The following is a 26,618-nucleotide window of genomic DNA, read 5'->3' as shown; positions in this document are numbered from 1 at the left end:
CACTTGCACAACGGGAAATGAAAACTAGCTTGAACTAATGCTTGCGCAATGGGGCACAACTAGTTTGGTCTCGTTTGCCCAACGTGTGTGTACTGGTTTCTGTTAGCACAACATCGCTGTTGGAAACTATCCTGTAATTCATTAAGACTTCCTGGTTTGTTGAATTGAGATATGATCATCTGAACCCCAGGCCAGCGCCTAGGCAGTGTTGGACGCAAAAGGCCAAGGTTCAGGTCTGGAAAGATGGTGAGAGGAACTGTTGCTACATCTATCAGAGATGGAATGTGGCTACTGACCATCTCGCTTGGGGAACCGCTCAGTCTGACAGCTGGGGACAGGCAGAAAGAGAAACGGTGGCAGCTGGTCGGCCCCATCCTGGAAAGCTGCCACAGCAGAGGATGCGAGCATGTTCGCGTGCTCGGAGAACGTGTTCAGCACATGCACATTCACATAGCCAGACATGAGATACCTGATCAACTCAATTTTTCTCTCATGGTCTGGAAAAGGCAGTGGGAGGATTAAGATAAGGGGGCAGGGGGAGTGGGGATGTGACGGGGAAAGATACAAGGCAAGCAGGCAATGGCAAGGCAAGAGGGGAAATTTTAAGAGGGACAGACCAAGGAGATTGGGTGGGGTGGAAAGGGAGAGAAGAAGAGGAGGGGGGAGAACAGAAAAATTCAACATGCACAATTGAAAAGTAAACAAAGAAAATCAAAGGACTGTTGCAGCAAGCTGGGGTCAGTGAGTGTTACTGAGAACAGAGCAGAACAGTTTATGAGTCAGTAGGACAGGGCTCCCAAAGGAAGTCCAAAGCAGACTGAGTGATGTGCTACAAACAGGACAGCTGTAACCTGTCATCTAGCCCCTCAGCTCTATATAATAACTGTGTACTTTGGAATGTGACTGAAGGGGATCCTCCAGGCTTACAAACAGACACTTGTCTATGGTGAGTAAAGATAGCCTCCAGGCAACTACACAAGAAAGCTGTAACAAAGTTGACCTCCCCACCCCTCACCCCGAGGCTAAAAAGACTAAAGTACATACAGGCTGGCTACTAATTTTTTTGAGGGCTAGGAATTTTGTTTTATCTCAGCTGGGAATGCCTCAGGAAAATGGCTTCACTATCTATTTCTTCTCCTCTTACTACATTTTACATAAGGCAATGAGGAAGACAGAGTGAAACGTTGCTCTTACCTGGCTTTGAGAGTGGCATGGGAGGAGGGAAGTATCGCCGGGATGGCTGTGGGGGGCTGCAGAGAAAGGAGGCAGTTATCTTTTGGTGTCCTCCCCCCACCCTCTAATTTTAATGCAATTTATATAGCTAGATAGCTACATATAGATTAAATAAATAATAACTTAATTTAACACCACTGTGGCTACAAAAAGGTCTCATTCTAGCCACTGCACCTGCTTTAGCACTATAGTGGTAGCAGTCATGTCCCTCTCTCCTAACCTGCTGGCTCTAGAAGAACCAGAACTGAGCACACAGATGCTATAGCACTGTGCTGTGTTAACACACACAGAAGCACTACAGTAGCTACACGTGAAAGATACTCTGCCTTCCCCAACCTTAAAGAGCCATTTAAGGCTACAAAGGAAGAGAATGAGAACTGCTAGACCAGCAGCAGCAAAGAAGGAGAAGCACGACAGGCAAGCGGGCCTGGGGGGCGTGTTTGTGGCTGGGTAACTGCCTCTCAATAGCTGTTTGCAGGCCCAGCTTATGCTTGTCATTCCCCCGCCCACACCCCCTTCAGTTCAAATCAGAGGGCATTCAGGAACCTGCTGATATCCTGTCCTTGCAGGTGGAGAGGATGTTGCTGATAGTGTCCAAAGACTTCGAACACGATGGGCTTCGTCTTGATGTACTCTACAAAGGATTCTGTCACTTCCACAGAAATCTGTCAGAGAAGACAACGAACATGGCATCAGTGCGGCCAGAGAAAACAACTAAAATGTCTTTGGCCAATCAGCAGCACCATCCTAGAAGAGATGGACAGCTTGCCCCCATGCTTATGATATCCATTCTAGCAACTGCTTTATCACGCACAGAGACATTTGCTTTCTTATATAAAACTTCACAGCCAGGCTACACCAATCCCCATGGGTCAGAAGGAGTCCTCACCCCCACCCACAGAGAGCCACCTTGGGAGGTCCCTCACCAGTTGGCCAACTGCCACTTACGTTCTGGACATGATAAAAACCAAGAGGTGCCCCTCGGCCATTGTTCTTGAGAGGTTCAGTAGAGAAAGCTTCATCATGTCGATGCAGAAAGCTAGCAGGACAAGAAGAATCAACCTGAGCACAAATGGTTCTGCCTTCAGTTCCATCCCTATCAGAAACCTGCAGGCTTTCGACCAGCTTTCCCCCAACCTGTGGTCCTCCAGATGTGTGGGACTGCAACTCCCCTCACCCCGAGCCAACATGGCCAGTCCCACACATCTGGAGGACCACAGGTTGGGGGAAGGCTCCTCTACAGTATCAGCAAGCTAATCTAGACTACATGTCACAGAATCAGAGAGTTGGAAGGGACCATTTAGGCTGCTGACTCCAACCCCCTGCTCAGCGCAGGGTTCCAGTTTAAAGCATCCCTGACAGATGGCGGTCCAGTCTCTGTTTGAATACCTCCAGGGATGAAGAGCCCACCAACTCCTTAGGTGGTTGGTTCTATGGTCCGGCTACTCTGACCATTAGGACGTTTTCCCCTGATATTCAACTGAAATCTGCATTCCTGTAACTTAAGCCCATTAGATTGGGCCCTACAGTCTTGGATGATAGAGCACAGGTTACAGCCCTCTTCTGTATGACAGCTCTTTACATACTGAAAAGTGCTCTCATCTCCCCGCTCAGCCTTTTCTTCTCAAGGCTGTCGTCATCACCCAGCCCCAGGCAAATGTGTGTACTTTTCCAATGCGCTGACCTTTCTTTGCTTGGTTCAGCATTTTCTACACCAACTGGCCCAATACGAAGGCTCAGGCATCCACAATTCCACTCACCCGCTCGCCCCTTGCCCTCTGTCGAGTGACTCCCAGCAGCCACTTGACAGGTTCATGAGTTTGGGGGAAGGAAATAAACAGCAGGGAAAAATTGTCTGCTGTCTCTTTCCTTCGCTAGACCTCCAGACACACACACACCCCGCCATTTCTTCCTTCAAGCCCTCTGCGCTCACTAGAGGGCATGAGGAACTGGAAGCAAGGAAAAAGAAGGGCTTTGGCTAGTAAGCCAATCTCATATTTCTGGAGCCCTGGAAAATTTATCTTTACACTTGCTCCCTATTTCCAAAGCCTCTCACCCATGCAGATGTTTGTTGCTAGGAATGGGTGAGAATTTTGTTTGGGTTTGTTTTTGAACAGAATTTATCAATCTGCAAATTTCTTCATGTGCAAGACAGAAAGAGCTTAAGATTTGAAAAAATCAAATGCAGGAGACATGGAAAGGGACAGACTCGATCATCCCTAGTAGTTGCCCAGGGCAAGTGCTTACTTGAACTGGCAGAAGATATCTGCATATTCTGGGAGGATCCCACTGGCTTGTAGCACCGTCACACGGAACGTAAACACGCTGCCCAGTTTCAGGTGGTTGCCGACTTCTTCAGTAAAGCCTTCCATGACCATCTTGCCATCCAGCAACGTGCCGGACTTCAGATCTGAAACAAAAAGGGAGGGTTTTCCCATGAGGTGCTAGGATGCCCAGCATCTTGGGGGCTCCCTGAAATTGCTTCGGGATTTCCCAAGGTGACATCACACCCTCTTGCGTTACTTGTGTTCAAAGGTGATGTTTTCATGCTACTAATCGAGCCCCAAGAGGACAATCATGCGGCTAAGATCCCTAGAGGGGATCTTAACAGCCACCTTAACAACCACATGCATATCTTTAAGCCTGTGGTTCTCCCTGTGTGACACATTTGTAAGAGGAAAACGCACCACAAAAAAGCAATTTTAGGGACAACTGCATTCTTCATAAAACTTGTGAAAACCCCAAGCAACCCGCCCCTCAAGATATCCATGTTTCAAACTACACTACATGGATTTGGGGTAGTATACTATGACACTAAGCTCACTCTTTGTTGATGTCCAATCATCTTTCTCCAGAATCTGATCCTAAATCCTTCCCAAAATAGGTCAACCATTTGCCCTGTCCCACCGGCCCCGACAGTTGCATCTTGTCACCTTACCCAGGTCATTCATTCTGTTAATTTCTTCGGGAGGTGTGTTGACTTCAGAACTCTGTCCCTGGCCTTCCACAATTCTCAGTTCCTCCATGGACAATCCAGAACGGGTCATTGCAACTGATGAAAAGTTGCTCTAGATACAAAACAAAAGGGAGAGGCTATGAGTTAAGCCAGTCTTTCTCAACCTCGTGCCCTCCAGATGTTTTGGATTTCAAAACTCAGCATTCCTGGCCGTTGGCTGATGAGAGCTGAAATCCAAAACACCTGGAGGGCTGAGTTAGGCCTTTGGTCTTCTTCCTGCAAAAGAAATATTTTTTAAAAAGTCAAGAACATGCTGACACAAGACCCCAATTAAGTGGTAAGTTACCTTGTTAAAATACTCATTATCAAATGAAATTTTAGCTGTGCCAGACTGTCGGACACCAGATCCATAGTCAGGAGCTTCTTCGTCAGCTAAGGAAAAAAGAGAGAAAAGATACAGCAGTCAGATGGGAAAGTAGATTTCAAACAAACTGAAGCCAGCCTTAACAAGGTAAAATCAAACCATCACTTTACAATGGTTCAAAACTACTGATTTCAGCTAACGTCACCACCCGAGATCTTCCAAGTCCACTAAATATCAATTCCATTTCCAAAATCATATGATGCTGGAGAACATCTGATCAAGGACGGGCCTTGCTGAAGTACAGAGATGAAAAAGCTAAGACTGGGGTTCCAGAAGAGGCATCCACAGTCTTCTTAAAATTTGCTGGAATCTGGTGCGGGGGGCGGGGGGAGAGAGATGTAGCTATTGGGTTGGATCCAAACTTAGTCATACTTAGAGCAGGCCCACTGAAAATCAGTGGGACTTATGACTATCTTAACTTCCACTGATTTCAATGGGTCTACACCAGGGGTGTTGAACTGCAGGCACATGGGCCAAACCTGGCCCACAGAGGATCCTGATCCAGCCCTCCAGAGTTTACCAGATCACCACAACCCCTTCTACTGGACCTGCCCCCTTTCCCCCTGACCACCTATCACTTGGTGCTTCCTCAGCTTTCACATGTTTTCTTCCCATTCTAAAAGGCTGAAATGCCCCTCACCGAGTTGCTGGCAGGAAGAGCTTTCAAGCTAGCCTATGCTGGTATTCTTTATATCATGGGCCATCCCTTTTGCCTTCAGCCCTGCCAACCACTGTAACGTGGCGCCTGGGAGGTTCTCCGAAACAGAATCCGGCCCTTGGGCTGAAAGAGGTTCCACGCTCTCCATCTACTCCACGTATGACTAACTCTGGATCCAGCCAAAGGCAGGTGGCTGCCAGCAAGACAGCTTTTTCTGCTGTGGCCCCCCAGCTGTGGAATGAGCTCTCTAGGGAGGTCCGCCTGGTGCCTACGTAGTGCTCTTTCCAGCGCCAGGTGAAGGCCTTTTTGTTTTCCCAGCATTTTAGCCTCCCAGTCTTGTAGCTTTGCTGTTTTAACTCTGTTACTGTGTTTTACATCTCTGCACTGCTGCTAGGTTTTATTCTGGTTGTATTTTTATACTATAGTTTTAAGCTTTTATATTTTGTACTGTCCTTATGCTGCACTTTGTGGTTTTAATTTCTGTGAAACTCCCAGAGAGCTTCAGCTACTGGATAGTACAGAAATGTAATAAATAAATAAGCCCATTGTGTCCAACAGGTGCTTAACTGCTATAAACCAGGGGACCACAACTAGACAGGCCAGTGAGTGAGCTAGCTTAGGGTGGAACGCCAACGGGTGTTCCCTGTGCTCTCATCAATTCATATGCTCCCACCAGCACCCAATAACTGGTACAGCACCCACAACACTCCCTCAAAACGCCAAGCGTGCCCACTGGCCCAAAAAGGGAATGGACCCCTAGCGTCAGCCAGCCCGCCCCAACCTCGTGTTCTCCAGATGTTTCGGGCATCCAAGGCCCACGACCAATGCTCAGGAATGCTGGGAGTTGTCGTCTAAAACATCTGGAGGGCACCAGATCAGGGAAGGCTGGAATAATGACTGAATGAAGAGTCGCAGGAGGCTAGACTGTAGGTGCAGCATCTTACCGGCAATTGCTTGGACCGCCACACGCAGAAATCCACGCACTTCCCCTTTCTCACTGACCACTGCCACTTGGTGGATGAGCGGGACCGGGTAGAGGAGATTGCTCAAGTATACAAATGCCCTGAGGAGTTGTGGGGCAGGGGGAGAGACGATAAACAAGTACAAACATTAGATTGCCACTTGTAAAACTAGACTTGCGCTTGACTCCCTCAACAGGCATAACGTTATACATTTTTGGCCCGGTGATCTTACAGAACCAATCACAGCGCTGGCCTGTACAAAGCGAAGGTTTGTAGAAATGGATAAAAACCTCAGCCAGCCACTCAACAGTAGCAAGTTAAGACATCGTGACATTGGTTTATCAAAGATACGTTTTAGAATGGAACATGGCCATCGATGTAATTTTTTTAAAAGCAAATCATGAGAGATTTAAACTTATCTATGTCCTATACAAGAAGAGGCTTTTAAAAATCTCAAGTACAGTGTGAAGGTTGTTACGGACAGGTGTTAAAGGGGGTTTTAGTTTTTCTTCACGCTGTATTCTGAATGGGCAGAAGCACTTTGAAAAGGGAATTTGGAATCAGATACTGATCTCTTCCATGAAAATTTCTATGCTGCCCATGCTACCTAGCAACATGTCACCTACATTCCCTGGAAGATCACAGATTTCGCACTTTGGAGGCACAGGCAGCCTACAATTGTCCGATTTTGTTAGAATTAACCAGTAAAAAGAAGGCTATTACACTTTTGTACACTTTAGTTCTTCCAAAAGGGTTTCAATCTCTGCAGCAGAGATCGCTTAATTTCAAATGATGCCCCCTGCACCCCGCCCCATAATTTTACTAGGGCTGAGGCAGAAGAGAGGAAGGGGACTTTTATGTCACAAAAGGGTAAACATAGTCACATGTGGTCAGGCAGGCTAAGAAAAAACAAAACAAAATGTGGACTAGTAACTTGCAAGGACTTATTTGCAAGGCTGCATTAGTCTATTCCACCTTCCCCCGTGCCCCTTTCCCCACTAGATGGAAGTTTCCTGAAATGAAGAGAAGGTGAGTGATGCAAAACACAAGCTCATGTGATTAAAACTATATACATATTCTACAGCAAAAATGTTGACAAAATGGCAGTACAAACTAAACAAAAAATAAAAGATTAATCAAGCACTAGCAGCAGCAACAAAATGAAAACATAGACAGAAATAGCTATAACTCAGCACTGGAATATATCAATGAGGATCTACTTCCTTTTTTCAGTCTGCTCAGAAGAGATGGGAACAAAGATTGTGCTGGGAAGGAAAAATAAAGTTTTGTCCTTTTTGTAAATTTTTAGAAAGGAAACATCTCTATTCAGTTTCAGACTCTGTTACAAACCCAAAGCTTCATTTTCCATCCCAGTGAAATCAGAGTGTACTACATAAGATATTCAAGGAGATGCTACATTACAATCCACACAAGTCATAAATAAATACAAGCTTTCGAACATATGCTTCTTATTGCTGTGGAACAAGCGGCAAATTAAGTCTTCCCCCACCTCCTCACCAGTCACTTCTTAAAAACATTGTCAGGAGCGCCCTTGCTGCCCTCTGAAATCCTCAAGTAGCCAGAATCAACACGCAGACAATAGGGCTCTTTTCCAAGGCTTTATTTCCATTCAGTCTAATGACCCTTACAGATGCTAACTGCATGAGCCTAATGAGGGAAACTTAAGAGAGCTGCCTACTAGGGGTTTCTAGCTTTACTGAATCAGTTGATCTCTGTTTGGAGGGTAAAGGCGGGAAGCCTCTGAACTTAAGGGCTAGGAGGTGAAAGTTCACCCCTTTCCCGTGGGGCATCAGGGCACAGCTGTTGACGTCGCACCAAGCGGGCTGAGCGCCTCCTCTCAGCACCCTCCATCTCCCGCTTGTCCCTGCCCCAGCACCTAGCGTCCTGAAGCTCCAGTTGTCCCACCCCCTGCCTGCCAGGGTCGCTACCACTCTCAGGAATGTGAACAGGGAGGGGCTCTCCCTCCGGCAGCGCCTCTGAACAGCACGCGGGTTCCTCTCCCACGGTTTCTATCTCTTCCTCAGAATCAGAACTGCTTTGGGGCTCTGTGGGCTCCGATCCAACCCTGACAAACGTGCATCCAGGCAGATAATCATAATCTAAGACTGCGTTTCCCAAATACTCTGATGCCAGGGGCACAACCTCGATTATGAATTAGGTCCGTGCTTTACCCTTCCACACACACAAAAAAGTACGCACATGGATTTTCTCAAGCAGCTCCTGGAACAACGGGCAGGCATACTCCTTGCAACTGTGGCTGGTTCCGCTCATATGGCCTCCCGGTAAGCCCACCCTCACCTTTGCCCAGTCAATCCCGGCTCAGGGATGGGAATCGAGCTTTCTGATCAATGGCGCCACTTCCGAGACCCCCTGTCAGCTCTAGCGCGGGTTGCACCAGGGAATCCTCGCGTATTCCGGCGCCCTCTGCTTGGGGCAATGTCACAACTCAGCACTGACGGTGGGAATAGAGGCTGCAAGAGCCCTCCCTGCCACGGCCAGCAGCAAGTGTAGACACAGACACTACTTTCCCCTGCTGAGGACCCACGGCCAAGAGCCCCCTGGAGTCGCTTCTCCTTCTCACCATCACAGCCTGCTTCGTCACCTGCCTCTCGCTCTGGCCCAGACAATGGTGGTGGTGAGGAGGAGGAGCAGAAGATGTCAAGCAAGCAGCAGCTATGAGAAAGAGGAGGAGGAGCGAGAGCATAATAATAGTGGCAGTGGTGGTGAGAAGGGACACTCACTGAAAGAGGGGGTCCACTGAGGGCATCTTGCCCAAGGGCCCACCAGAACCTGGAGCTGGCACTGGTCCCCTTCTAATGGGCGTATAACTGTGGATGCAGGCAATAACACAGCTTCATTTCTCAAGGGACACTTCAGCTCCTCTTGCACCTCATGGTTGAGTAAAACACTCATCTAAGACCTCCTTAAAAGACAACTACTGAAGACAAGTGGGACTTGCTCAGGGCTCCAGCCAGCAAGCCATGTCCCCTTCCCCCCAGCCCTTCTTTCTGTTGCCTCACCCCACAAAAAAACACTCAAGATCCTGTGGCTTTATTCCCTAAAGTATTTTTTTACTTCCACAAAACTTGGGGTTCTCCCCAGCACGCTGATAGCTCCCCTCTCATTTCCAGGCTCATGCATTTTGTCTACAATCTTGTCAGCATTCAGCAACTAAGTTCACTGTTAGTAGGAGGGATGGGAATTTTAGCAAGAGGGTCTATCCAGGAAGTGTGCTACACTCCCATGGTAGCTGATCCATTTCTCATATCTTCATCACATTTGAGTTCTCCCCTGCAACTACTGAAACCATCTCCTCTTTGCTCCCAGCATACGGTCTTCAGAGATACATTGAACATCAGAACATGGTTCTTATGTTCTTGAACATAAGAACATGGCTGAGAGCCAGTGTGGTGTAGTGGTGAGAGTGCTGGACTGGGAGCCGGGAGATCCAGGTTCTAATCCCCACTCAGCCATGGAAGCTCTCACTTTGGGCCAGTCAGAGACTCTCAGCCCAACCTACCTCACAGGGTGGTTGCTGTGAGGATAAAATGGAGAAGAGGAGGAGGAGAATGTAAGCTGCCTTGGGTTCCTTGCAAGAGGAAAAAAGGCGGGATATAAATGCAATAAATAAATAAACAAACAAGCAAACAAATGCAAGAAGAGCCATGCTGGATCAGACCTAATGTTGCCTCTGAGCAGGGAAGTCCCAGTTAGCTGTCAGAGTGAATAACTACTGAGGTCTGCTGATCTCTATGCTTCTGCCTTTTAAAAATCACCAAGGCGATGGTGATCACCACATCCTGCAGCAGTGAATGGCACAGGTTATTTACGCACTGAGTGGAAGAAGTGCTTCCTTTCGCCTGTCAATTCATTTCCCTGAAAGAGCGGGGGATAGCTAGACAACACAGCAGCAGACTGAAAAAGGGGGAATGGTATATTAGCGGAAAGACTGGTGAGGTAAAGTGGCATATTCACATACACATAAAAAAACAAAAAACAAAAACTAGAAATGAAGTTTAATGTGAAAACTCGTATCAAAACACAATGACAAACAGAACTCAAAGAATGATCATGGCGGGTTATTTCCCCTCTTTATATAAACACAACATCAGGGCAGAGATTCTGAGAAAATGCTGCACAGCCCCTCCCTCTTTCCCCAATGCCCCTCCTGGGTATTTACCCAGCGAACACATCCAGCTCCCACGACAACCCAGCATGCCAAACGAATTGGCCACAGGGACTAGCTCTTCTCCTTTGGGCCACAAGGTGGCAACTGACACACGAATTAAATGTATTCGCTGGGTTGCAAGGAGCCATGGGCCACTGCATGCTCTGCAGGCTCCCTAGCGTTTTAGGTCAAAGTGGGATTTGAAAATAAAGCTTCAGGGAATGGAATTGTCATGACCCTCAGCCCTCAAACCTTCCGGTGTGCAGCAGAGGATTCTGAGGAAGACAAGGCACAGGGTACCTCCTCGACAGTAAGACAGTCAGTGCATTATTCAGGGCCTTCTTCAGCAGAACCTCCATCTCCCCAGCCTCGCAGACATTTCAGGCTACAAAATCAGGTGACGGCCGTTTAACAGTCCAGTCAGCTCCTCCAGGAGGGGCAGAGCTGACCACATCAGGGTCTTCTCAGCTCACATAAAGCTTCCGTTGTCTTTAGCTCCTGGCTGAGACAACATTCTCCTATTGCTTTAGTGGGAGAAAGCGCCAACCAGCAGGATCCACTTGGAGCTATCCAGGGTCCTATTATCTCCCTGCCTGGTTCTGACTGCCAGCAGATTCCAGCAGCTTCTCCTGCGAGCTTCAAGGGACAATAGAATGGGATAAGAATGGTCACTCAGCATGCCAACAGACATGCTCTGGGCAGCCTACATTGCAGTTTGTATGAAGCAGTGGCAGGATACTACAGCTTCCTCTGCAGAACACTTGAATTCCTTTGTACCACTCTCATTTCTGAGGATTTCACCAAGCAGTAGCCACACCCTGACAGTCAAGGTGGCCTAGAAACTTGGTGCTTTAAAGAAACACATTAAACCTGGGAATGGCAGGATGTAAATTTTAGAGCCAGTTTCACCTTCCTATGCTTGTACTGGAAGCACAGAATGTGCACAAGCTACATTTTAATCTTAGAACTAGGATACCTTAGTGCAGAGGTCAGACAACACCCCCTGCCTATGGCAGGTGTGGGCAACCTGTGGCCTGTCCAATGTTCTGGCCTACTGCTCCTGTCAGCCTTCACCAGCATAGCCAATGGGGATGGAGTGTAAGCCAAAATGTCAAGAGTTGCCCACTTCTGGCCTATGGCTTGGCTTGAACAGCTCCTACTGCCAGACAGTGTGTCAGCAGCCCACGGCAAGAGCTAGTCCCTGTTCGCTATTCTTACAGTGAACCTCACCAACCTTCCCACTAAAATGAACCAAGGGGACCGGTCGTAAAACGGGTCCTGCCCATCATTGAAGAGGTCCGATCCCTCCTCGGTCCCAGCGTCGGAGCCAGTATCATCCACAAAGGCCTCATCATCAAAGTCCTCCATCTCGTCCTGCTGCTCGTCAGCCAGCTCAGTGATGTCCGAGTCAGCCGTGGAGAAAGTGGGGGAGGGCGTGCGGTCTGCCAGGCGCTCGTTCACACAGCCGTGGAAAATGGGGGAGCTAGATATATCGGTGAACGGAACACTTTGATTAACGCGGACAAAGGGGAGTGTGGGAGCGGGCAGGGAGAGAGAGAGAGAAAGGGATAGCTTCATTCGACCACGGAGTCTGCAGCTGAGCCCAGCTCACAGCCCACTAGAATCAAGTTACAAGCAAAAGCCCTGGACTGTATGGGGTTTCGGGGAGACACGGGAGGGAAGGACAGGATAAAGAAAATCAGGCAGAGGAAGGAGGAAGGTTTCAGAGGAAAGCAAAGGACACAGACTACACAGCCAACTTGGCTCCTGTATGCTGATACACGTGGTTATTTCTAGATCACTGTAATATGCTTATAACCAGCACCTCCATTTCCAGTGACTTAAAGCAGAACATTCTACACATTCAGCAGAACACGATTTTTAGACCAGCCTTCCCACACATGGTGCCCTCCAGATGTGTTGTACAAATCTGGAGGGCCCAAGATTGAGGAAGGCTGTGCTAATTTGAAGAAGCAGAATTCTGGACTGTACCAATTGAGTACAGGGGCCATGGTGCCATTTTCAAATGTTCCCCTTTAAATTAAGAAAACCCTCCCTTCATGTACTAAGCTAGAATATCAGGGGAGAAGGCTACAGGAAACCTCTCTTCTTGGTGTGCTAACTGACTTCATGCAGGGAGGGGGCGGGGTTAGGTTGGTAAGCATTCGAGACGATTCTCCCCCAATGGCAGTCTGAAGTGGCGTGGTCTAGATTTCCACCAACCTCACTCTGTGAAACAAGGAGACTGGCACTGAGGAAAACAAGAGCAGTGTTGGAACCTCTACCAATCCATTCCTAACGGATTCCTTTACTCCCAACTCATGTAGTTGTGATGTGCAAGCAGCTACTGAGCAAAAGAAAACAAACACATACGCAAACAAACTCAAAGCCATTTGCGACCTGCCATCAGAACAGTTTGCTTTGTTAACGGAGCAAAACACTGAATGCCAATCAATCCCCAAAGAATGGAAACAGTGCAGTAGCAGAATGTGGGGGGTTTCTCTCCCAAACTCTTCAAAAGCTCCCTCTACTTCAGAGACTGTGTACAACACTTGACCTGTTCCACTCCACTTCTGCGCACGGCTATTAAAAGGGAGGGTGGTCTTACACCCCAATATTCTTTAATGTATTGGGTCTTTACTGAAGAAATTAAAGGTGGTTTGGAAGTTAAACTTTTCACAGAGGCAAGAGTCATCTCCTGTGTCTGCATACACAGGGAAGCGTGATGTGCAAACTAAGGATGGATTTATCTGTCAGTCTCGGTTTCTCTCAGTTTCTTATTTTTCCAATCTTAAGTTTGGCCTGTCCTGAAATAGAATTTTTCCAATCTTAAATTTGGTGCATCCTGAACTTTGTGAGAATTTATTTTTAAAGGTTCTCATGTAAAGTCATATACACTTTTGTATACGACTTTATATACACAGTTTAGCACACAGTTTTGCCTGAAATACACAATTTTCCAGGAAGTTTCCTAATTGTTATTTTCACTAAGATACACATTTTTGTGTGCATGTTTCCCTAATATACACATTTTTGTATATATTCTTTGGACTGGAAAACTCCAGTGCAATTTCAAAGGAAAGCAGAGTTTCAGTTCATATATTGGTTTGAAAGTTCATATTAAACTGTGAACTGAAAGAATATCTCTGGCAACCCCAGGGCAAACTGATAACACGCACATGGTTCAGTTTTACAAAATCCTGAGGCTACTTTCAAGTCCTGGACTGAAGGTGTCTCTCTGAAGGTGAACCCTGTGTACGAGGAAAACTGAACAACTCTGCAAAAAGAAATGTTCTCATCTGAACCTGTCCCAACATGGCATTTTCTGTTACCAGGCAGCATTTTGGAGGAGGAGGATGCAGTTTCAGATCAGAGATCCCAGAGACGCTTCCAAATATTTCCTGCAAGCCTCCATTCACCATCAAAACAGTATCCCTGCAACATTAACGTGAATGGGCGAATCGGGGCTTGTTATCACCTACCTCCCAACCAGCTTGAACCAATGGAATCGATCATAGAAAGGATCACTCCCAGTCACGGTGCTCTCATTCTCCTCTTGCGTGTGGGAGGCCATTTCTCCCGCTCGGTCGTACATCTCCCTCATCAGCTCCAGCCTCTGCCTGTGAGGCAGAAAAAGCGTTACCCAAAGGTCAACACCAAGCCTGGATTGATTTAACATGTATGCAGCTGCCATATCCTGAGGGAAAGGAAGCCGCTGTCAGGCACCCTCCATCGTGCCTAGATACAGCTCCTGCTGAATGCTCCCCTCAGCCCCTGCTAATAACCCTCACTGCTGAGGCATCAGAGGGAAAGAAAGAGGCAGCCCTTCCACTCTGCCCAGGACCTCCTGAACCTTGTAGCTAAGAATCTAGTGCCTGAATCTGCTTTTTTCTCCTCCCTCCCAACCCACTTTCCTTTTGTGTCATCTCTTTTAAATGGCAAGCCTGCAGGCATGGTCTATCTTATTTCTGATCATTGTAAGCTGCCTTGAGAGACTTTTTGGCTAAAGGACAGGACAAAAATGCATGCATACACACACACACACACACACACACACACACACACACAGTCAGAGCCAGAAATATTGGAACAAGGATAACTGTTTTGGCAGTTGGCCTCCATACACCACCACATTGAAGTTGAAAGGAAACACACCCAGATTGGAGTGAAATCAGGACTTTCAGCTGTAATTTAAGGGGTGTGACAAAAGTGGGGCACTAACCATTCAGGAAGGACAGACAGTGGCATACACACACCCCCATCATTGGTGGCTCATAAGTAATGGAACAAACCAACATCATTTCAAACTTAAGGATCGCCTTTAATACCTGGATGAAAATCCTTTGCAGTCAATGACTGCCTGAAGTCTGGAACCCATGGACATGACCAAATGCCGCATTTCCTCCCTCGAGATGCTTTGCCAGGGATTTCCTGCAGCTGCTGCTTGTTTGTGGGTCTTTCTGCCTTCAGTCTTGTCTTCAGTAAGTGAAAAGCATGCTCTATTGGGTTGAGATCAGGTGACTGACTTGGCCATTGAAGAACATCCCACTTCTTTGCCTTGAGAAACTCTTGGGTAGCTTATGCTGTATGTTGTGGGTCATTAACCATCTGCAATATGAAGCGGCGTCCTATCAGTTTGGCAGCATTCGGCTGAATCTGAGCAGAAAGTATAGCCCTATACACTTCCGAATTCATCCTGCTGCTTTTATCAGCAATCAGGTCATCAATAGACACCAGTGACCTGGTTCCGTTGGCAGCCATACATGACCATGCCATAACACTGCCTCCAACATGTTTGACAGATGATGTGGTATGCTTTGGATCATGAGCTGTTCCTTTCCTTCTCCATACTTTTCTCTTCCCATCATTCTGGTACAAGTTAATCTTGGTTTCATCAGTCCAAAGAATCTTATTCCAGAACTGGGCAGGCTTTTTTAGGTGTTTGCTGGTGAAGGCTAATCTGGCCTTTCAGTTCTTGAGCATTGCCAGTGGTTGTTGTGAAGCCTCTGTATTTACATTCATAAAGCCGTCTCTTGACTGTAGATGTTGACAATGACATGCCTACCTCTGCAACAGTGTTCTTGACCTGGCTAGATGTTGTGAAAGGGTTCCTCTTCATCGTGAGCAGAATTCTGCGATCATCCACTTTAGTTGTCTTCTGTGGTCTGCCAGGCCTTTTGCTATTGCCGAGCTTGCTAGTTAATTCCTTCTTTTTCAGGATGTTCCAAACTGTTGTGTTGGCCACTCCCACTGTTTTTGCTATCTCTCTGATGGGTTTATTTTGTTTCCTCAGCCTAATGATGGCCTCCTTCACTCGCATGGACGCCTCTTTGGACCTCATGTTGGGAGTTCCAGTGAACAGCTACTAAATGCAAATGTAACACTCAGAACCACCTCCAGGCCTTTATCTGCTTGACTGGTCATGGGGTACCCAGGAAACAGGCCACACCTGGCCATGCAGCTGCTTGTCAGCCATTTGTTCCTTTATTTATGAGCCACCAACAATGGGTGTGTGCATATGCCACTGGCTGTCCTTCTTGAATGGTTAGTGCCCCACTTTTGTCAAACCCCTTGAATTACAGCTGAAAGTCCTGACTTCACTCCCATCTAGGTGTGTTTCCTTTCAACTTCAATGTGGTGGTGTACAGAAGCCAACCGCCAAAACAGTTATCCTTGTTCCAATATTTCTGACCCTGACTGTATATATATATAATAATAATCCTGAAGCAGCCATTGAATCCATCTACCCAGTATTGTCAACTCTGACTGGCAGCAGCTCTCTGGGGTCTCAGGCAGAGAAGATCTTGGGACAACCCACATGGGTGGAAGCTTTTACACTGGAGGGTGGGGGGGATCCTCCCTGCTGCCAGTGGAACACACCAGGGACTGCACCCCACCCCACTGCTGAAATTGCCACTGTCGTGCCTCCGATTTTGCTACTCAAATTCGGCAATGTGGCAACAGCTAAAGAGCAGTGATTTTGGAGCACGCCCCTTCTTGGGAAGCAAAATCAGACTTCCAGAAGGAAAATCCACCCTTTTCTGGTGCTGCAGCCATGCAACAAGTGTGCTTGTAGCAGCAGTGGGGAGGGTGGCAGAGGCTGTTAAACTGGCCATGGGAGGGGGGCTGCGTGCAGTGGGTGGGCTGCTCACCCACTGTGTAAACCACACATCCTGGCATGAGTACATGAGACAGGGGAACCTAACGCACATTTTGCAGGCTGGCAAACTTTTCTGTAGTGCTCCGCAAGACTGAGTTAGGGCCGACAGCGTAGAACAAGCTGGTTTGGATGAGGGCTGCTACAAGGGAACGGACACAAAAGGAGTACAGGCATCTTGGCCAGTGCTTCATATCAATTACCCTCATGCACAATGGGATTTATTGTATTTATGTATTACATCAGCCTTCCTCAATCTGGTGCCCTCCAGATGTGCTGGACTACAACGTCCATAATCCCAACCAGGATGGCCCATGGCTGATAGGAGCTATAGTCCAAGACATCTGGAGGGCAGCAGATTGAGGAAGGCTGTATTACATTTATATCCCACCCTTACTTCCAGGAGTTCAGGGCAGTATACAGGGTCACACACACCCCGCCATTTTACCCCCACAACAACCCTGTGAGGTAGGCTTGTCTTAGAGAGTGTGTGGCTGGCCCCAAATCACCCAGCCAGCTTCATGGCTAAATGGAGATTCAAAGGCGGGTCTCCCTAATCCTAGCCCAACCACCGCACCACCATGACTCTCGTTGTTGCTGGATGCTGCTATGTTTTTGAGTTGTAAGGCAAGGAATTAAGAATTTTCAATAAAACAAAACGTTCCCTAGTGAGGCTACTGAACTGCAGTAGTTTGCTCTATGGCATACTTGAGCTTTTCCAGGGACCAGTAATGGGTCGCGCCGTTCTTCAGATCCTGGACTTCCACGGCCACCACCGTCCGGGGGAAAGGCTGGTGGTCATCCCGGATCTTCTCCGCCTCAGGGGGCATCAATTCAGGAGGCAATGGGGAATAGAGTGTGTCGGTCAGCAGAACAAACTGGAACTGCACCTGGACAGAGGGAAGGCAGAGGAGAAGCATTTCAGTCAGGACCCAGATGAGCAAGGGAGATGTGAACAGACGTCCCAGAGGACAACTGGCTGGGGACTCACTCGCTTGTAAGCAGAAGGTTAGAATGCGTGGGACTGTCCCACTGGCTCATAAGAATATCAGAAGCTGCCTTATACCAAGTCAGATCCTTGATCTATCAAGCCCAGTACTGACAACACTGACTGGCAGCAGCGGCTCTCCAGGGTTTCAGGCAGGAGTCTTTCCTCGACCTACCTGGAAATACCGGGGATCGAACCTGGGACCTTCTGCATGCAAAGCGGGGGCTCTGCCACTGAGCTATGGCCCCATCTAGTGCCCTCCAGATGTTTTGGACTACACCTCCCAGCATTCCTGACCACTGCCCATGCTGGCTCGGGCTGTGGCAAGTTGAAGTCTAAGACATCTGGAGGGCACCAGGTAGGGGGGAGGCTGTCCTACACAGCATTCTTTTATCAACTACAAGCAGCCAGATACCTCTGTTGAAAGCCTGATGATTAAGGCACGAAGGCAACATGTAATACTCAGAGGTATACTGCCCCTGAATCTGGAGGCTCCAGATAGCCAGCCAGGTTTAACAGCCATGGAGAGGCCTCATGAATTTGTGTGACCCCTTTCAAGCGCCACGTAACATAATGCCCGTTGCTACCTCTAACCACAGCGAATCCCATAACTAAATCATCTATGAGGCAAAGCAGTACTATGTTCTGAGCCAGCTGCCCATCTGTTTCATCGAAACAGCGGGATAAAAATTTTCTTAAGGCAAACAGCAGGCCACTCTGCAGTAAGTGAAAGCCAGAACAGCTCCTCTGCCTCCCCTCCGATCTCCCCAACACGAAGATGGACAAGGAAGGAGGATGCCCTAGTTCCCCACAAAGTCTGATTCACAAGGGATCGCTCCAAACTCCACTGATACAGAGGCAAAACATGGGGCATATGAGCAGCCATTGGAGAACTGCAAATGCAAGCTCCTTAACACTTTTCATGTGCACCAGGGGTGCGGGACCTCTTCCAGCCCAAGGACCAAATTCCCTTTCAGAGAAGCTCTCAGGGGCCACATTCCAGTGGTGGGCAGGGCCGAAGGCAAAAGGGATGGGGCTGAAGGCAAAGGAGGCAAGGCCAAAAACGTCAGCATACTGAAGCTTAAAGCTCTTCCTGCCAGTAATCAAGCCTTAGGAGAGGCATTTCAAACTTTAGGTTCAAGGGGGGCGGGGGGACTGCACAAAAGCTGGGAAACCACCAGATGAGCAGTGGCTGGGGGAAAGGGGACATGAGGGTCTGGGGAACCCCAGAGGGCTGGATTTGAGGTTCTGCAACCCTGATATACACCACCTGAGGAACACTCGAAGCAACAGGGTTTCCCCTCTAATTCAAATTGTTCATGCCTGGGCAAAATTATTTGCCCCTCAAGGAGTTCTGGATGCCCTTCTAGCATACAGCCACACTCCTGGACAGCCCCTTACCTTCTTTTTCAGCTCCACGCTGATTGCGTTGCCTTCTTTCAGGTAGACTGCGTTCCCCCACAGCTGATCTCTCAAGGAAGTAAACTGATGAAATTTCCATTTTCGGAAAGCCCACTGGGCAAGTTCATACTCGTGCTGAGTCCAGGGCACTGCAGGAAGGACAGAAATAGCTCGGGCTGATTTGTGTTGGAGATGGAGGCTAATTTCTCACAAGCCCCACCCTCTAAGATTATCTAGCTATTTATATGTTCAGAATCTATACCACAGGCATCCCCAAACCTTTCTGGATCATTAGGCACATTTGGAATTTTGAGTGACATAGGCGCTCTCACAAAATGGCTGCCATGGGGTGGAGCTTGCCCATTCATAAAATGGCTGCCATGGTGGGCAGGGTCAAAGAACATTCATTTCCCAGAAGGCAAACTGATGAGATTAAAAGAAAACTACATTGCTCAAGAACCAAAGGACAAGGCAGAGGTGGGAGCTGAGCTCCAAAACACAAAACCTATTTTTGAACCCAAATAAAGACGGCATTGGAGGGCAGCCCTTTGCTTTGCGGCATACCAGCCTTCCAATTAAATAATAATATTTAAAAATCTTAAGAAACAAAATAAACAATCAGGAGTGGCTGGGAGAATGGTGGACACCCCAGAGTCCAGATGCCAGCTATAGCAGTTCTAAAAAGAATCAAGGGTGGAGGGAGAAACCATTAAGTGTAAATTATCCCTTTAACCCAGGGAACAAGTGTTGTGTAGTGACTAAGGGGCTGATCTACTATTCTCTCAGCCATATCTTCAATACAGGGATAACACTGGCCTACATTTCAGGGTCATTGTGTAGGTTACAAAGATGAACTATGCGAAACACTCAAGACTCAAAAGTGCTGGACATGCGCTTGATAGTTTTTGCTGCTCTGTTTTTAATCGTTCCTTTGAACTCTTGGTTTTATTGTTTTATATTTCTGTAATCTTCCCTAAGATTGGCAACACTGAAGGGTGAAATATAAGTCTTTAAAATAACCACATACTATTATTATTATTTCAAAGCTACATACACAGTGGCCTTCTACACAAGAGGCTACCTTCCCCATTTTTCGTTTATATATTATACTTTTAGGGTACAAATTGTTTTTAAAAGGTCCATCTCATTCATACCTAGAAGAACGCTGTAAACTTTAGAGTCCTAAGTTGAAATGTCCCAATGACCTTTGGTCAGTGCTGATCCCTCCACTACTTCCTTTCTCCATGCAGGGTATAAAAATGTAAGTGTCCTCCCTCACAGGGTTGCAGTGAGACAGAATTAGATGAGCCCCCTCACCCAAAGAAACTGTGCTCCTGCATGGGCAGGAGATGCACACTCAGACAGGTCTCCTGGACCTTTTGCTACAGAAGATATAAAGATAAGGAGTTCCTTTTTTTTTATAGTATGAAGACTATTACAATCTAAGTCAGTCCACAAAAATCTACACTAGCACAATTGCCTACATGCATATATACGTTCCCCTTCATGGATCACTGCCTTGTTGTGGCGAAGGGGCTTGTGTAACTCAGTGAAGCCATAAGCTATGCCGTGCAGGGCCACCCAAGACGGACAGGTCATGGCGGAGAGTTCTGACAAAATGTGGTCCACTGGAGAAGGAAATGGCAACCCACTCCAGTATTCTTGCCAAGAAAACCCCATGGAACGTATCACAAGGCTAAAAGAGATGACGCCGGAAGATGAGCCCCTCAGGTCGGAAGGTGTCCAATATACTACTGGGGAAGAGCAGAGGGAATTTCCAAGTAGCGCCAGAAAGAGTGAAGCGGCTGGGCCAAAGCCGAAAGGACACTCAGCTGTGGATGTGTCTGGTGGTGAAAAGAAAATCCGATGCTGTAAAGAACAATATTGTTTAGGAACCTGGAATGTCAGATCAATGAATCAAGGTAAGCTGCAGGTGGTCAAACATGAGGTGGCAAGATTGAACATCAACATCTTGGGAATCAGTGAATAAAATGGATAAGCATGGGAAAATTTAATTCAGGTGACCATCATATCTACTAATGTGGGCAAGAATCCCTTAGAAGAAATGGAGTAGCACTCATAGTCAACAAAAGGGTGGGAAAAGCAGTACTGGGCTACAATCTCAAAAACGATAGAATGATCTCAGTACGAATCCAAGGCAAACCATTCAACATCACAGTAATTCAAGTCTATGCCCCAACCACTGAGGCCGAAGAAGCTGAGGTTGATCGGTTCTATGAAGACCTACAACACCTTCTAGAACTAACACCAAAAAAAGATGTCCTCTTCATCATAGGGGATTGGAATGCTAAAGTCGGAAGTCAAGAAATCACCGGGATAACAGGCAAGCATGGCCTTGGTGTACAAAATGAAGCAGGACAAAGGCTAATAGAGTTTTGCCAAGAGAACACGCTGATCATAGCAAACACTCTTTTCCAACAGCAGAAGAGGCGACTCTACACATGGACTTCACCAGATGGTCAATATCGAAATCAGATTGATTATGTACTTTGCAGCCAAAGATGGAGAAGCTCTATAAAGTCAGTAAAAACAAGACCTGGAGCTGACTGTGGCATTAGTAACAACAAACCTAGCGGAGATGACAGTATTCCAGCTGAGCTATTTAAAATCCTAAAAGACGATGCTGTTAAAGTGCTGCACTCAATATGCCAACAAATCTGGAACACTCAACAGTGGTCACAAGACTGGAAAAGATCAGTTTACATTCCAATTCCAAAGAAGGGCAATGCCAAAGAGTGTTCAAACTACCGTACAGTTGCGCTCATTTCACATGCCAGCAAGGTGATGCTCAAAATCCTACAAGCTAGGCTTCAGCAGTATGCGAACCGAGAACTACCGGAAGTACAAGCTGGGTTTCGAAGAGGCAGAGGAACTAGAGATCAAATCGCCAACATTCGCTGGATCATGGAGAAAGCAAGAGAATTCCAGAAAAACGTCTATTTCTGCTTCACTGACTACGCTAAAGCCTTTGATTGTGTGGATCATAACAAACTGTGACAAATTCTTGAGATGGGGTACCAGACCACCTTACCTGTCTCCTGAGAAACCTGTACGAGGGTCAAGAGGCAACAGTAAGAACCGCACATGGAACAACTGATTGGTTCAAAATTGAGAAAGGAGTACGACAAGGCTGTATATTGTCACCCTGCTTGTTTAACTTATATGCAGAGTACATCATGGGAAAAACCGGGTTGGATGAATCACAGGTCAGAATTAAGATTGCCGGGAGAATCATCAACAACCTCAGATACGCAGACGATACCACCCTAACGGCAGAAAGCGAAGAGGATCTAAAGAGCCTCTTGTTGAGGGTGAAAGAGGAGAGTGCAAAAGCTGGTTTGAAACTCAACATTAAAAAAACTAAGATCATGGCATCTGGCCCCATCACTTCCTGGCATATGGAAGGGGAAGAAATGGAAGCAGTGACAGATTTTATTTTCTTCGGCTCCAAGATCACCGCAGACGGTGACTGTGGCCATGAAATTAAAAGACGCTTGCTTCTTGGGAGGAAAGCTATGGCAAACCTAGACAGCATGTAAGAAGCAGAGACATCACCTTGCCGACAAAGGTCCACATAATCAAAGCTATGGTTTTCCCAGTAGCGACGTATGGCTGTGAGAGCTGGACTATAAGGAAGGCTGAGCGCAGGAGAACTGATGCTTTCGAACTGTGGTGCTGGAGAAGACTCTTACGAGTCCCCTGGACTGTAAGGAGGTCACATCAGTCAATCCTAAAGGAAATCAACCCTGACTGCTCATTGGAAGGACAGATACTGAAGCTGAAGCTCAAATATTTTGGCCACCTAATGCAAAGAGAAAACTCCCTGGAAAAGACCCTGATGCTGGGAAAGACTGAAGGCAAAAGGAGAAGGGGACGGCAGAGGATGAGATGGCTAGATAGCATCACCGATGCAATGAATATGAACTTGAGCACACTCTGGGAGAGAGCGCAGGACAGGAAGGCCTGGCGTGCTATGGTCCATGGGGTCACGAAGAGTCGGACCCGACTTAGTGACTGAACAACAATATATACGTTAGGAGAGGGGAGCTTCCCTCTCCCCAAGGAAATCTTCCTTAAATCATGATGAAGGACCATAAAGTTTCTTTGTGTTAGCTGTGTGGTATGGGGTTCAAAGGGAGGTGATGTGGCCATCTTGCTAAAGCTAAGTTAATCTGGTCTGATTCTGGTCAGTGCTGGGGGTGGGGGTAGGGCGCGACTGCAGGAATGCTGCTTTGAATTCCATGATTATTTATTTATTTATTTATTGCATTTATAGCCTGCCTTTTTTCCCCTCTTGCAAGGAACCCAAGGTGGCTTACATTTTCCTCCTCCTCTCCATTTTATCCTCACAACAACAACCCCGTGAGGTAGGTTGGGCTGAGAGTTTGTGACTGGCCCAAAGTCACTTAGTGAGCTTCCATGGCTGAGCGAGGACTAGAACCCGGATCTCTTGGCTCCCAGTCCAACACTCTCACCACTACACCACACTGGCTCTGATGGAAGAAAGATGGGAAGATAAATGTAATATTTATAATTATACTAATACTAATGCAGAAATGTTCCTAGAAGATACTGTGTATGTCAAATTGCATAAGACAGCAGTGTTGTGCTACTACAAAGAAAACTAATACTTTGCTGCACAAAGAGGAGGCAGGTATTTAAGAAAATACACACATACAGTTATAATTTTCCACACACACTCATTTGTCGTCAGATACCAGCCCAGACCATTTCAGATATACCCAGAACACACCTTCCTCTTCTTCCTCCTCCTCTTCCTCGGTAGTCTCAGCAGCCAAGGACCGTGTCTCAACCTGCTTCTGTAAGGCCTGGAGTTTACTCTCATAGTCCTGAAGGGGAAACAGGAGAGACCGTATAGGAGAAGGGACAGACGAAAGTGGGAGGGAGAGGGAGAGGGAGAGAAAGAGAGAGTAGCCAGAGGAACACACAAAATACACCAGAGACGAGAGAGTGGGACAAAAAGACGCAGGTGGAAAAGAGTCACGGAAGACTTCTCTTGTATATCCAGTTCTCAGAGAGACAAGATGCCTTCCACTGCAGTTCAAGCTGGAAACAGCTGTCCTCAACTTGGTGCCCTCCTGGTCATTTGGACTTCAACTCCCAGAATTCCTGACCATTGGCCAGGCTGGCTGGGGCTGATGGGAGTGGATGTCCAGAACATCTGGAGCAAATCAGCTTGGGGAAGGTTGCATGGGAACTAGTGACACATGGATAGAATCTGACCCACAGAGCCTCTTTGTCCAGCATGCAGCCTCTCCTCTCCTCCCGTCAGCCCCCCAGGAAGCTGCCCAGGGAGCACTCTATTTCTTCCCAAGCACCTCGATACCTTCTTGTGCTATGCACTGAGAAAGAGAAGCCCCTTCCATTTGCTGAGCATGGAATGGCACTGGACCACCTGGGGCAAACAGAGGACTCCATTTCTCCCCAGGCAAGAGGCTTTTCTTCTGTGCTGTGTGCTGAGAAATGAAAGCCTCTTTCTCGGCGCTCAGCCATGCTTTAGAACCGAGCCTTGGAAGAGCGAGAAGGGGGTGGGGAGCACATGATTTTGAGCTGTGTAACCCGGCACTGAAAACAAGAAGATGCCGCCCACCCCGTCACCAAGGTTCTGCACCGTGAGCTGGTGTTATCCACTCGAGTGCAACCTTCTCCCCAGCTGGGGACTGGCGCTTCCACAAACCAGGACACTGCCTGCATATCTGGTACATTTCTTTAAAAAAAAACAAAAAACAAACCCACAGCCATTCCATTATACAAATATTTGTTTTAATGAAAGAAGCAAGGTGGAAAACTACCTAGCTCTGCCACTCTTGACTTCCTTTCTCTGTAGCTGCCAAATCGGGGATATCTACCTAGGTCAACCTTCCCCAGCTCGGTGCCCTCCGGGTATGTTGGACTACAGCTGGCTGGGGATGATGGGAGTTGTAGTCCTACACATCCGGAAGGCATGAGCTGGGGAAGGCTGACCCAGCCTCTTGGGGGAGGCCCTAAAGCGATTCTAAAGCAAGTTCCCCTGATGAAGCACTGATGCAGAACCTACCAGATGTGTTTCAGGCCAGACCATGTCCCGCATCTCCTACGGAATCAGTTGGTGCCACGAAGATATCTATTGATCACCATCTACATGCTGTCCTTCCTCCAAGGGACTTAAGGCAGTAAACACTCAATAGGGCATTCTGCTCAACAGATGGGTCTCCTATCCCACGAAGCCAAGACGAATGCTAATATGGAGATGGCCACTCACTTTCTGTTATTCCACGATGGAGCCCTTCACTCGTGGGGCAGGAGTGAGGGTGGCTTATCCCAGACGCCTATAGCAGTCAGGGGCAAAGCTGGAAGCATAGCAAAAAGGCTCCCTTTACTAGCCACTGGGTACAACTTGAGACCTCTCCAAACCCAAACCCCAGCAGCCAGAGTGGCCAGGATCATTGTCCAGAAGCACCCATGACTCCATCTTACTTGCTGCAGGAACTAGGGAGTGTCCCTGCCAAGTTGAAGCTGATGTTGACACTGTCAAGCTCAAATTTGCTCCGATTCTCATTTTTGCAATGCTACGTTTGTTCTGATTTCACATTGGTCAGTGATTTATTTTCAGTCCACACAAAGATTTGTACGTACCTGCATGCACATTTTTTAAAAATACGCATTTTTACGTATGCACTTTTTCCAAATGTATGCATGTGTGTGCACTGTTTGAAATCTATGTTTTTCCCCCAGCAAATTTGCCCCATTGAATAAAGTGTTGGTTTGCCGATTTTCAAACATACGCATTTTTGTATACATGGTTTGAAATGTATAAATATTTGTGCACTTTTAAAAAAGAAATACATTTTTTGTGCAAACTATTCCAAACATAAGCATTTTTCCCTTGAACTGCATTGCAAACTTTGGAAATGGAGAGATTGTACAATGGCAACCTGCATTCCAGTTCATGTTTAAGTTCAGGACATGAGAATTTCTTAAGTTCGCAGTGAAAAGTGAATCAAATGAATTCCTTGCCCATCCTTGGCCAACGTTGCTTGAAGAACTGGCCCACTGCCTGCCAGGCACAAGTGCCTTGAAAAACTAACATTTATTTTTAATAGCTGTTGTTTTGCTTTACTATTGTCCTAATCCTCCTCCCATCATCACAGTAATGTTTGGAAGCCCAGAACGCCTACACGACTGGCCCCACCCTCCATGGTTCTGGACTTCCAAACAGGACTGCAGCAGCATGGGAAGATGGTATGGGAAGCCAATCAAGTCAAACATTTGACTGCATCCCCCAAAGGTCATTATATTTGTCCTGGGAAGCACCTGCCCTGTTGAGGTCAGGCCAGGCTCCAGGCTTTGGGAAGCCCTAGGAAAGCTTCCCTCAGTGCCCCCCCTCTGCCCCTCCCTCTCCCCCCACTTTCCAGTTGGCGGGCTGGCAGGCTGCCTCCCTGGCGATGGTATGCACTGAGCAAAGGTCTCAGCCTGCACACCTGTCCGGTACTTGCCAGTGCCTCCATTTGAATGACTCTGGCTCTGCCCCCAATGTGTGTACATTGTGGGGAGGAGCTGACTGATAAGGCATCGCTGGAAAATACAGGGCAGGAACGCAGGCTGGGACCCCCAGCCAGAAGCCTCTCT

At 47.4% G+C, this 26,618-nt stretch overlaps 1 protein-coding gene across 7 annotated transcripts in view; it reads right to left on the bottom strand.

Moving 5' to 3' along the window:
* KIF1B (kinesin family member 1B) overlaps window positions 1-26,618 on the bottom strand; it is a 157,140-nt gene that overhangs the window by 23,188 nt on the left and 107,334 nt on the right. For 4 of the 7 annotated variants that reach the window (XM_084821825.1, XM_084821822.1, XM_084821824.1 and 1 more), the window contains 12 exons: window positions 23,743-23,839; window positions 18,969-19,117; window positions 17,288-17,469; window positions 13,905-14,042; window positions 11,657-11,905; window positions 6,216-6,334; window positions 4,536-4,621; window positions 4,172-4,301; window positions 3,481-3,643; window positions 2,182-2,272; window positions 1,780-1,898; window positions 1,195-1,250 (listed from right to left, as the gene is read on the bottom strand). In XM_084821825.1, the coding sequence (XP_084677951.1) occupies window positions 1,195-1,250; window positions 1,780-1,898; window positions 2,182-2,272; window positions 3,481-3,643; window positions 4,172-4,301; window positions 4,536-4,621; window positions 6,216-6,334; window positions 11,657-11,905; window positions 13,905-14,042; window positions 17,288-17,469; window positions 18,969-19,117; window positions 23,743-23,839 (1,579 nt within the window). Of the gene's footprint in view, window positions 1-296; window positions 498-1,194; window positions 1,251-1,779; window positions 1,899-2,181; window positions 2,273-3,480; window positions 3,644-4,171; window positions 4,302-4,535; window positions 4,622-6,215; window positions 6,335-11,656; window positions 11,930-13,904; window positions 14,043-17,287; window positions 17,470-18,968; window positions 19,118-23,742; window positions 23,840-26,618 lie in introns of all 7 variants that reach the window. The other 3 variants (XM_084821827.1, XM_084821826.1, XM_084821829.1) reach the window with 2 other exon arrangements.

This window comes from Heloderma suspectum, chromosome 15 (genome assembly GCF_057233095.1).
Source record: "Heloderma suspectum isolate Gila_16-S chromosome 15, 16-S_ref, whole genome shotgun sequence".
NCBI lineage: Eukaryota > Metazoa > Chordata > Lepidosauria > Squamata > Helodermatidae > Heloderma > Heloderma suspectum.
This window is presented reverse-complemented; position numbering and strand designations above follow the sequence as displayed.